At 36.9% G+C, this 13,362-nt stretch overlaps 1 protein-coding gene across 1 annotated transcript; it reads right to left on the reverse strand.

The window, feature by feature from the left end:
- Positions 1–3,042: 3,042 nt before the first annotated feature.
- Positions 3,043–7,766, reverse strand: LOC113271472 (serpin-Z1-like). The gene is made up of 3 exons (XM_026521347.1): positions 7,425–7,766; positions 3,495–3,887; positions 3,043–3,237 (listed from the first exon to the last, which is right to left on the reverse strand). The coding sequence occupies exons 1-3, from the start codon at positions 7,764–7,766 to the stop codon at positions 3,043–3,045; spliced, it is 930 nt and encodes a 309-aa protein (XP_026377132.1).
- Between the last annotated feature and the right edge of the window lie 5,596 nt (positions 7,767–13,362).

Genomic DNA, 13,362 nt, shown 5'->3' on the forward strand with positions numbered 1-13,362 from the left:
TGTAATGTTCACAAAATTCTTCTTGCTTCTTTAACCAACTGATTTCCATTTTGTTCTTGTCCACCTACCCTTACGGGCCATTGATCATCAATGATGATGACCAACACAGTCCAAGTTATCCTTGGACTTTCCAATCTTTGGAACCCACTTCTTGATCATACGAGCCTTTGGAACTCCACCCAACGCCATATTTCCATGGGACTTTACATTTTCAAAAGTTGACTTGGATCCATTCTTAGCTCCACCTAACCCTGACTGCCTCAGTGTATACAAGCCGCTGCTACGACTTCCTTTCATGATCATAGTAGATCCTTGATAAACCTTTATTACTCCACCATAACAGGAATACTTACAACCCGCAGAATCTAATTGGGAAAGACTTATTAGATTCCACTTTAACTTCGGCACATGTTTTACTCCTTGGACTATTCGAAACTTACCATCAAACATCCTCATGCGAATATCACCGACTCCCTTAACCGATAGTTCCGAGCCATCGCCAGTAAACACTTTACCACTACACCCTACATACCTATCGAAATATGACCGGCGTGCACACATATGTGTCGTGGTACCGCTATCCATTATCCAACTCTTCTCTTGATTTAAATCAGCAACAACCAAAAGAGAGTAATCGCTTTCATAGCTTACATGGTTAGCTTGACCTTCGAGACCTCTTGCCGAACCAGTCCCATTGTTTTTCCACTTACAATCACGTCTGATGTGACCTGGTTTGTGACACTTCCAGCAAACACTCTTACCGTGTTTCTTCTTCCCTCCAGCAAATAAACTAACATCTTCAGACGACCCACTGTGACCACTCTTCATCTCCTTTTCTTCAGACAAAAGAGCACTAGTGACTTCAGCAAGACTTAAAGTATCTTTTCCATGCTTTAAGTATGTCACCATGTGTTTATAATATGGTGGGATTGACAAGATGAGGCAAAGTGCTTTATCCTCATCATTAATAGTTACTTCGAACGCTTCCAGTTCAGAAACAATTGAATTTAAAACGCTGAGATGATTAGCAATAGACGTACCTTCGGCCATCTTCAATGTATGAAATTTCTCTTTCAAGTACAATCTATTTGAACGAGTGTTTGTCATATACAACTCTTCAAGTTTACTCCACATCTCCTTTGCTGTAGTAATCTTTGCAACATTAGCCAAAACATTCTTTGCTAATAACAAACGTATCTGACTCGCAGCTCTTAAATCAATATCTTCCCAGTCTTCAGGCTTAATACCATTTTCCACTTGTCCTTTCAGCGCCTTGACTAACCCAGATTGAATTAAAACATCTTTAACTTGGATTTTCCATAAACCAAAGTTAATAGAACCATCGAACTTCTCAACCTCAAACCGTGTATTCAAAGCAGAAATCTTTGTCATCTCGTTTCCCTTAAATCCAAGCTCTGATACCAATTGTTAGGAATTACACCTTAACTCTTCTGATCTGTAGGGTAAACAAAGAATAACAAATACACCAAGAGATATGAGAAACACTTAATCAATCACACAAGACATAGATTTACGTGGAAAACCCCAAATCGGGTAAAAACCACAGACAAGAACACAATCCATTCAATTAACCACAAGGATGATTACAAAGAATACTCTCACCTTCTCTCACAACTCTCACCTTATTCGCAGAAGAAATTCACAAAGAGACCGAAAACTAGCTTTAGTTATCCTACTCTTAAGAACTCTTCACAATTGTGTCTTAGACTCTCCTAAGGTCACCTATTTATAGTAGACGCCTCTTGTTCTCCAAGTAATTTGTTTCCTAATATGAATTGGGAAACCATCCTCAACTAGGAATGTCTAACCTAATTAGGTAATACATCCTCAATAAAGAATCCATACTAAAGCAGGAAGCTACCCATGAATAAGACTTCTAGAATGTGCTAAATCTAGACAACTTCTAACAGTTTTACTTTTAGTTTGTTCGCCATTGCGAATCCCCGTTCACATGTGAATATTAGTTTGTTCAATTGGAGGTCATTAAAATTTAGGGTTTGCAAAGAATTAACGTGAAAAGGAAAGATTTTGATGGCTTTAAGTTCTGTCCGGATGGCCCTTCCTTAGCAGTGCCGGCCTTGAGGCCGCTCGGCATGTGCGGCCCCACAAAGCTGATCTGGGAGAAGATTCCGTAATCATCTCACAATCGGGATTAAAACTTGGGGAGAAATCATATGGAAAGGAGGAGGCAACACAATTTGTGTCATATCCCGATCAAACCAAAAAGTGTCATATGTAGAAACTACTGGTTTGGTGTTGTTCGTTTGATTTTTCGTAGGGAGACCACCAAACTAAGAGTGACTTATTAGTTATCACTGACTTATGGGAGGTCTTTATTTCAGCTCTTAGTATGGACTGGGTTATGCCGTATTGTATGTCTTCAAGGATTTAATGCTGTCTTGGAGGCTGGAAAGAGTTTCAGAGAGAAAAAAGATAGTTTGGCACCTCATGCCGTTTGCTATTTGTTGGGAGTTATGGAACGAACGGAATAGGAGATTCCATGGGGGAAGAGCTAAGTCTAAGGATGAATTGGTGTATGCTGTGAAGCTTTGGATTTGCCTCTGGAGCTCTACAACAGAGATTTTCAATGACCATGTAGGTCTTTGTTTGCTTTCCTGTGGGAAGGTCTTTGATATATATCTTCTCCTTTTCAAGCGTTCAGATTTAGAAGAAAAAAAACTCAATAATTTTTTTTGAGTATAATGTCATCTGGGACACAACTTCTGCTACTAGCAAGCACTATCAACATCCAAGATGTGTCAATGATCAGCGTTGTCTGTTGGGATATATTAATGTAGCACCAAATGCAAGTGTTTTGTGTTACTATGATAGCCATACGTAGTAAACATACATTACATTACTTCTAAATAAAAATAAAGAGAAATTTCCAATGACTAACCATTAATAAAAATTCTGAATCTTCAAAAAAGACTTCAACTCAAAGAGGAAAAGCAGGATGTCTTAACTACTTGATGAAACTAAAAAGAGAGCGCTAAGGAGATAATCCTACATATGTCACCATCACGAATTTAACAAAGGATTAAGGACATGTCCCATAAACGAGACTGCACCACTTTGCTTCTCTCCTATAATGAACATAAAAGGATGATCTGCCACAAAATCGACATGAGAAGGAGGTGGTGGTTGAAAAGCACAACCAAAATTCACCGACATATATAGCAGTAGAAGAAGCAGCTTCAGTTCCGGTTTCATCAACTTCAACAAAACACTTTTGAAAAACATTCGAAACATAAAGCGGCTCATTATATTTAGTAGCATCATCAATATTCATCAACTCTGTCAGCTCTGTTTTAAATTCATCAAAACGCAAAACTATGCCCAATTCCCTGAGTACTCTTGTTGCTTCAAAATCAAAACGGATTTTGAACTTCGGAACCTTGAATTCTCCAGTTGGAACCAACCTCTGACCGAATGGGACATGTGTTCAGAAAACCAGCGGGATCAGAACTCACCTTTGCTATAAGTTCAGCGAGCCCATCTCGTTGATCAGGTAAAATTATATACATAGAAAAATATGGACCACGAACATTTACGGGTGTTCTTGAAAATTTGTATCTGGGTTCAAGTACTCTGAAACTATCATAACAAGTAATATATTGTTTTTTTTGTAGACGACATGAAGGGAACTTGTACTGTTTTTTCCCATCTAGTAGATAAAAATTTGATTCCTCGGTTAGGGACTTAATAAATTGATCTGGGTCCTTCCAACGTCCTTTGAAATAGAGTGCATTCGTCAATATAAACTTCGTATGTTCATTGACTGCACCAGCAGGAATAACATTTTTAATCAATCCGTTGGTTTCCTTTTCAACCCATGTGTTCACCTTGTTCCGTACCTTTTCGCTCTAATTAAAAGAAATAGATTAAAAAATAATTAGATTTTGTGCCCGTGCTACGCACCGGGCAGCTCCGCAAACCATCCACCATCATTTTTTGTTTCTCGCCCCATTGTGCATTTTTTGATTTGGTGTCGCGGGGCTTCGCCCACCCCGTCGCTTAGAATTTTTGATTTGTGTGATTCAGCTTCCCCTCGTCCCGTCGCTTAGGATTTTTAATTTGGTGTGGCTTCGCCTCCCCGTCCCGATACATGCTTAAGATTTTTGGTTTGGGGTTGCTCAGCTTTAAATTATGCTTTTCTGTTGATGCAAGTCAAACAGATTTCCATTGGAGCAGCATGCACTCATCCGTCGCTAATTTACCTTTCCCATTTAGTCGTCATCCATTTTCAAATAAATGCAAATTTAATAAGTTATGCATGTTTAGGGCTGCACATGGGCGGGTATGGGCGGGTATAAGCTAAAACCAACCTCGCACCCATAGACTGCGGGTTTTTTTTTCATAACCAACCCCGCACCCACAAACAGCGGGCGGGTTTTGTTACCCGCCCGCTACGGGTTGGGCGGGTATGGGTTTAAACGGGTTTAAACCCTCTTTATATTCAAGTATTTAGAGTAACTTCTACTCTCCTTGATTAAGTGAGAAAAAAAAAACCAAAACCCCCAAAATATTCATATCTAGGAAGTTCACAGAAGATTAAGTGTTGAATCTGTTGATTTTTCGATTGTTGTTGTCGATTTCTGGTGAAGATTCGAAGTTGTTGTTGTCGATTTCTGGTGAAGATTTCTGGTAATTGTCGTTCGTAGGAGAAGAAGAAGAACTGAGGAGGAAGAAGAGGAGAGGCCGAACAGAGAGAAGAGTGTAGAAAGTGAATGAGGGTTATCAGTTATCCTATCTACTAGTATTAGGGTTTCATAATGGACGACTAGGATTAGTTTTATCTAATGGTATATAATCTGCGGGTTTTTTGGGCGGGTATGGGCGGGTATTAGCTTAAACCAACCTCGCACCCACAGACAACGGGTGTTTTTTTTCCATAACCAACCCCGCACCCACAACGGGCGGGTATGGATTAGAAACCCACGCATTTAGCGGGTACGGATGGGTTTGGGTATCGTGGGCGGGTCTTGTGCAGCCCTATGCATGTTATTGCTTTCTTAAAAATAACCAAAACCAATTTACTAAGTTCGACAATATTTTGACTATGTTACAGAAGCATAAGAGCTTTTGAACAAAAAAAAACAAAACATAATTTTATACAAAGAACTAACTTGATTGGTTGGAATTCGTGATTCACAATGACATATAGAGAGAGCTTGATTTTTTTTCCCTAATGCTCAATGAAAGAAATGAAAATGTACTTGACTTGGACCCTGTTATCACCAACCACAAAGCATTCTAAATGATCAATTCAATGAAAACCCACAAACAAATCTTCCACACCAATACCATAATACTGGAAGAAAGCAGTAAAAACAAATGATGTGCACTATTTTGTGCTTGAGCAGGCAAGTTTGCTAGTTTGTAACTGCGTAGATACAAAAGAAGCTTAGCTTATGTAATAAATCAGTTGAAATTTCTAACTCAAACAACAACCATTCCAGGCTGGTATAGCATACTGTTGTGCGCTGGGTCTGATAGTGATCGAAGTCTCCTTATTTGTGGGTGTTCATCAAGTCATCTTTCAAGAATCGATTCTATCTCCTTGGCTATTTTATCTTCCTGATTTTCTTTTCTCTATCCGAATCAAGCCACCATGGTGTGAAGTTTAGATGCGAAAATGAGTCTAGATAAGATGTAGTCGTACATAGATGGTGCTGTTGGAATTAACTAACACTTTCATTAGTCGTACCACCATATTCAATTCTTATCGCCCATAACCCTAACTGCAACCTTCTTCATCTGAATCTATCCTTCTCAGCCATCAAATTCGGATGCAACCCAATGTTCCAGAACTCAAAATCCCCATTTATTCTCTTCCATATCTCCATTAATTCACTGCGCAATTCCTAACCCATCTCAAATTGGCCATCTCTCAATTCCAACTTTTTTTATTTTCTTCAATCCACACCATCCATCACCATAAACCAATGGCCACATTTTCCCTTCATACCTGACTTCTCGGCTGGAAAGTCTTTCCGGATTCTGAAGCATATGGAGTATGGACACCCCAAGTCTTCTTTTCCTGTGGTTACCTCCATTAGCCATTGCCTAATACCCCTTCTACACAGCCATCGAGCCATGATTGCAGCTGTATAGAACCACAGGTGAAAAATAGTGAATTAATTATTGTTGCTCATAACATTACCCAAATCACATTTCTTGTTTCTCCTCCATCTCAGCTTCGACAACATCTTCCTACTCTATTCATAATACCCATTATCCAGACTCTGCAACGCCATCTCCTCCAACTGTTTTCTCGGTTAACAGCACCACTTCTCCACCCATTACTCGGACAATATTCATCCCAGAACGCAGAGTGGTGAAGAAAATCTCATTCAGGCCATTTATCGAACACATGAGCATTTGTTCTGTTAATGAAGACACAACTTCTTTGGTGTTTTCTAAGCCTCTCTATATCATCTTCCCAGCAGAGATCTCACATACCCAATGTTCAGAATTCATCCAGCATTTATAAACCTTCACATTCACCCCCCATTATAAACCATCAAACCATCATCCTCTCTTGAATTAGCATCACAGTTCCATCTGGCTGCAATCTTCTGAAATGTATTCTAACTCCTTTGAACAACAAACACCACAACCATTCATTTCAACAGCACAAAACCCCCTTCATTCATCTGACTTACTCTCGAAATTTCACCCAAAACATCCTACTCCAATTGAATCATCACCATCATCTGTAACTTGATTTCTTAATCTCTTAATCAAAACTTCTGATTCACTCTTAATCTCTCAATCTCTGACTGTTTCTCGATCTGAATCAGAAGCAGCAGCCGCTGCTTTGTTGATTTCTTCTCGTTTCAGGTGAATGGGAGAATGAGAGATAATCTCATCGAGTTTTGAGGGAGAAACAAAACAAATCATCGAATTTAGGGAAAGTGTACCTTACTGGCGTTAATAACGTCCAGTTAAGTATTTGGTTTAAACCAAGTGTAAGTAATTAGTTAGGTGTAAATTCACACATAAGTATTGTATACCCACGTTTTCGTTAACGGTGTTACAAACGGCCAGTTAAATACATGGTGTAAACAGAGTGTAATTCATGCTTTAATGTCTCGACCAATAAAGTCCCGTCACTTGTCTTCTCCAAAATTGCTCTACTTCAAAGCTTTTATCTAATTTAATGTGGGATGGATGTCACATTCACCGCGCGATGTGGATGGTCATATGACTTAGCATTTTAAAGGAGGAGAGATGGCATCAAAAAAAAAAAAGATTAAAAAATAATCAAAACAATGAAAAGAATAACCCTAGGCTTAATATGCCATAAGATGTGTTCCTAGTACTTATTGCAACAGAAATAACATCTTAACTTATGTAAAAAAAAATACAAACAATAGTCGGATAAATAATTCTCTTACCTCGTTTTTGAAATCCACAACTTCTGCTTTTGCTTTATATACTGAGTTGGCAACTTCTTCAACTGCAGGTTTAATTGAACAAGATTTTTCAATCCAAACACCGCCAGAGAAAAAAAGCTTGGATTCGGTGCGCGGTTCGAGTAACAAAGCAATGATTTGAGAATTAACAGAATTCAGATGGTTGAGGCTTTCACTGTTGAGAAAGCCTAATATCTGTTTTAAGGTTTCACCAATTACTCCAGAAGCTAGTAAACCAATAGCACTATCAATTGAGAACGGAGAGAATACACAATTCTTCTTCTTTGAATCACCGTTTAACCACACATCTTGCACTAGTTTCATGCAAGAATTCAAACTAGAGAATACAAAATTCTTCTTCTTTGATACATCGTTTAACCACACATGTTGCACTAGTTTCATGCAAGGATTCAAACTCTTTGAAGGAAGTTCATCGTCCCATGCAATGGGTTTCGAAGAGAAAAAACATTTTCTTGAATTCGACCATGGATGGCCAAGAAAACTCCGTGAGCTCGATTGAAATATTTTTGCTTTTAGTATCTGATTCACGCCTATGTTTCTAGAAAAACCTAACCCCGAACAAGTAAATAAACTATTCTTATGATGTGGAACTAGAGGTGTAAAACCTGCCGGCCCAGAACACAGATTCATCTTCAAAACTAGCGAGCGAGTAATAAAGCAAGGAAGAAGAGATTTGTTACATATACTAGTGTTGGGCCCGTGCGTTGCACGGGCTCTGATTGGTTTGTCCAAATTTAAGCGATTATCAAATGGTTTAACAGTGCTAATAAAGTAAGGTTTTCATGTGAAAAATGAGTTAAATTTAGTCATTTTCATCTCTATGTATTGTATACGGTATCATCGTAGGATTCTTATATTTTTTTTTGTATTAGTTGTCTTCTCATTAACTGAAGCCCATTTTTTACTCGATGTAAGAAATTAATATTCAACAACAGCAGTAATGAGTATCAAGCATTTATAATCATCTATCTGGTCACCAACCCACTTTTCATTGTTTATGTCACCAACTGATGCAGTTATTCAGAAAATACCACGTACCCGAACAGTTATCTATAAGATGAAAATCTAGGCAAAGAATAAAGAGGCAGCTCAAAAAAAAAAACCTTATTAAACAGAATAGTGATCACCGAAACAGAAGTTTTTACATCTGGCACTTTTAGCCAATTTACGCCTATATATAAAGGAAGTATTAATAGCATATATGTATGCAGCAGCCAAAATTAATTCCCGTACTATCGTTCTTCCTTTTTAGTAGCAGATTTTTCTTTTCCTTGTCATCAATAAGATTCAAAACCATACCCACAGTCTTCTATACAGAAAAATGGACCGACTAATGATTTCATCTCCATCATGCCTTCATCACTATTAGTGTGAGCAGTGTAGTCAATATCGGCCGTATCGGCCGATATTTTGGTGATATTTCGGATATCGGCCTTGGAGCAGTAGGATAAGCATTGTATCGGCGATACGATATCTTGGCGATAATATCGTCCGATATTAGCCGTATCGGCCGATATATCGGGGATATTTCGTGATCCTATTTTTCTTGATGAGCATGATGAAAATGATGAATGGTTGGATCCGAACTTGGAAGACTTGGCGGTAGAAGGTGATAATGAAACTTTGGATGATTTGCAAGATATTCTTGGTGAAGAAATTCGGCTAGTTGGTAGTAGAGGTGCATGTAGTTCTCGAAGTAAGTCTACTTACCCAACCGACTCTGAGTATGATGGATATGATACTGATCAATTGATGCTAGACACATATTATGGACTACTTGATGGAGCTAATGGAGTTACTGAAGATGATGATATCAATAGTGGCTCGTATGATTTTGAATAAGACTGTAATATCCTTGTTTGATTACCATTTTAGATAGTAAACTTTAAAGTTGTTGAAGTTACTCTCATGTTTTTGGTTTGAACTTTTAACTTGTTTAATTACCATTTTAGGCAGTAAACTTTTAAGTTGTTGAAGTTACTCTCTTGTTTCTAGTTAGAACTTGTTTATTTATCATTTTAGGTAGTGAACTTTAAAGTTATTGAAGTTACTCTTGTGTTTTTTGATAAAATTGATGGTAGCTATAAAATTATAGTCTCTAAATTTGGAACCGATATTATACCGATATTTGAACGATAATATCCCCGATATAAAGTCGTACCAGTGTATCGGTCCTGGACGAGAGAAACCGATATCCGATATTAACTACATTGATTGTGAGTTGATGTCCTTCTTAATAGTGGTACTTTGGGTTTTTGTATATTAGATTGCTGCAAGCTATGAACAAATGGGGCAATGCTCGACAGAAGTTCAAATTAACAAACTTGTCAGGTTTGTAGTTTCTCACTTTATTAATGAAAGCTTGATGTAATGGTCAACCATTGTTACCCATTGGATCCTGCACATTGAAGTTTTAGCTAGTTGCTAATCATTGATCTCTTATTCACAACAGGCAATGACGTTAATCCTCCAAAACTTCCAGCTACACGCAGTCTTCAGATGAAAGTCGAGAAAGAGAATCCCACATTGACATTCATAGGAAAGTATTCTTTCATCAATTAGTGGTCATAGGAAAAATATAACTAATTTTAAGAAAAGGTGGAAAACAGTACAGTGGGAATTATGCTTACCATCAGATGCAGGGAATGACCACTAATTACTTCACTTGATTTCCATTGTATCTTGGTATTGCGTGCACGGCCTTGCGGGTTTTCATGACTGACAACAAAATTTACATCCCAGTAAAACAACAATTCAATTCTTATAAATTACTCCCATGTAATTTGATAATTCAGGTACTTCCGACACAATAGAATGAAGACGACATACAAAACCATCAGTTGTTATACTGAAAGAACACTCACAGCTTAAAAAAAATAGTCTCGCAATTTTTATCCTTCAAACATTGTGCAAAAAAAAATAAATAAGAATAAAATAAAAAATTGAGAGCAGTAAGGCAACTCTAATTCTCGTTACATATAAATGAAATGAGATACATTTTCTAAGGTGGCCACTTTATTGGTACATATTGATATCGAAAGCATGTATGGCATGCTTTTTCATGTACCTATTCCACGCTACATATTGATATCAAAAGCATTTAAGCCTTCAACTTATTCAAATAATTATCCCATCTGTGAAAGTCGAACCCACAACAACATGGGTGAAAACCTTTTAGCTAAGAAAAAAACTACACTTGAATCTATCCGTCCAAAAGATTTAAAAGAATGAGGTATAACAAGAAGAGAGTGTACCTCCCTGCTTCATATACATATATACATAACACTGATAGCGAATCTGAATTATATATTGCATACCAACCTTAACATCTTCAATGGCATCCTTGCAATAGGCAACACTATAATCTTATATTGTCCCTTGCACATATTTCACTTTTATAAACATCTCTCGTTCTAATAACAAAAACTTTGACACAGTAATTTGGTATTTAACTCTTAGCATTCTAACAAAAAAAGTCAACCAAATCCAATCCATTCAAATTACCAAAACGAAAAAAGCCTTCATAGTATCTTTCCACAAATAACCCTTCTAAAAGGGACAATTGATCTCCCTCTTTTTGCACAAATAACCCTTCAAAAAGGGAAAATTTATCTTCCATTTCCAATGCTAACATCAGCTTGAAACCTATCAACTTCCTTGTAAGAACGATATGCCATCAACACAGATGGATCCGCGACAAACACTGAGAAGACATGAGAGAATTGAACCTGCATTAGAAACCAACCATTTATTAGCAATCATACATATACAGTGTGACCCAAAGATGTATAGGTAAACGACATCAAATAGAGATGTGGATATAAAAGCTTAAGCATATCTAAGACGTAAGTATGAGCTTAACAACAACAACAAAAAAGTGAGAAACTATAATTAATATGCAAGCTTTTGTGTAAAAATCCTAGATACATCGTATTTATCTGATTTTTTTTGTTTCATTATGGATTTGTTATTGTAAACGACCAATCCCTATTGATATATTTCATACAGATTGGGGATGATTTTTTGTTGCATATTTCGTGTAACATGGACACATTTAATTGGTTAGATAATTTCAGAATATTGGTGGTTTTCCAAATGAAGAAGAAGGTTCGGCTATTCAAAGATGACACAATTAGATATTTAAGAGATTTTGATAAACAAAACGATGAACAAACTCGGATGAAGCAAACTCCACACAAAACCCATAGCCTAAAACATTTATTCCAAACCAAAATCATTCGATTTCACCACATCCACATGCATGGGATTTTTATTCCTTATCAGGAGCAAAATCTTCAATAAAGTGTTCACTGTCCTGTTCACTAATAAAAACATGGAGTAAAATTAACAATATGGTACAAACCCGAAAAATATTATAGACTGATAGACTGTGACCTTTTGCAGCCTGATTAAAGCATGGATTGTTAACAAAGCTCACATGTAAAATCAAATCAAAATAAAATAAGATGCTGAAAAAAAGGAGGCGATAGCTGATAAAGAAAGAGGGAGAGTAGGAATTAGGGTTTTTAGCCGGTAAAGAAAGAAGGAGAATGAAAATAAAGATTTTGAGAAATCTAAAAATCTAAAATCGTGATAAAACAAAATAGTTCCTACACAAAAAATAAATAAAACAATCAGTAACCTGTACTATGAACTTAATTGACAATCAGAACATGGGAGAAGAATTGTGAAAAACCGTGTGCAAAAAAGAGAGAGGATCATAGGGAGAGAAGAGAGGCACCAGGGAAGATTAGGGTTTGTGTATTTACGCAAGATATGAGAAAAGTTGGGGCTGAAATTACGATTAATTGGTGGTGTGATAAAAGAAGACTTCCTATTGGCCAAGATATTTCCAGTGGGGCCAAAAGCTCTAGAATTTGATTTTTTTTTGTTACTAAGAAAGAATTTTATTGATTATAGTATTTTAAGAAGTACATAATCATCCTCAATCCATTTAACAATATCCGGAGGATAGTTTGAATCATAGAAGAAACTATTAGCATCAAATCTAGCCTTTTTTGCTAACTCATGAGCTACACCATTACTTAATCTATTAATTAATTTGCAAAACCAAAATTCATTGTCTAAAATTTTTTTCTTGACTGATAAGATTAAATGGTGATTAAACCAATGCACTTGCGGTTCATTTCTATGAATTGAGTTCACCAGGTTCTCACCAATCTGTCTCAGTGATGACTTTATTGAAACCATTCTCTTCTATCCATTCAACTGCCTTCATTAGAGCTTTACATTCAAAATGTTCCGCGCCAACTTCAGCTTCCAGTTCTTCCTCCAAGTTGAAACCTTGTAATGCTAATGTTTGTCCTGCACAGTTACGAACTATCAGTCCAATGCTACCTCTTCTAGTTTCATAAATGTAAGAAGCATCAATATTAACTTTAATAAAACCTGCTTCTGGATGAAACCAAACCTTAGGAAGAATATTCCCGTTACTAGCATTGCTAGTAGGAGCATTAACAAAGTTACATTGAGATATCAGATTATTAATTCTAGTAATAGTGCTGTGCAAGTTGGGAAATACTCCCTGAAAAATCATGTTGCATCTGTCTTTCCATATGTACCAAACTATACACATAAGTTTAAAAACATAGGAATCTGTCATATGGCTAGTACTGCTACTATCATCTGTATAAAACCAGGATATAATCCAATCCTGAATAGAACCAAAGTTGTAACAAACATCCACAATGTTAACATTCAAGGCATTCCACAAAGAAGTAGCAAAAGTACACTCCATTAGTAAATGGCTAGTAGTTTCAGTACTATAGTTGCAAAAACTACAGTGAGATTCTATTTCAGGTTTATACATAGCAAGCTTACCCCTAACAGGCACAATGTCTCTCAAACATTTCCAGATAAAAAGTTGCACTCTATGAGG

Source organism: Papaver somniferum, chromosome 1 (genome assembly GCF_003573695.1).
Source record: "Papaver somniferum cultivar HN1 chromosome 1, ASM357369v1, whole genome shotgun sequence".
Lineage (NCBI taxonomy): Eukaryota > Viridiplantae > Streptophyta > Magnoliopsida > Ranunculales > Papaveraceae > Papaver > Papaver somniferum.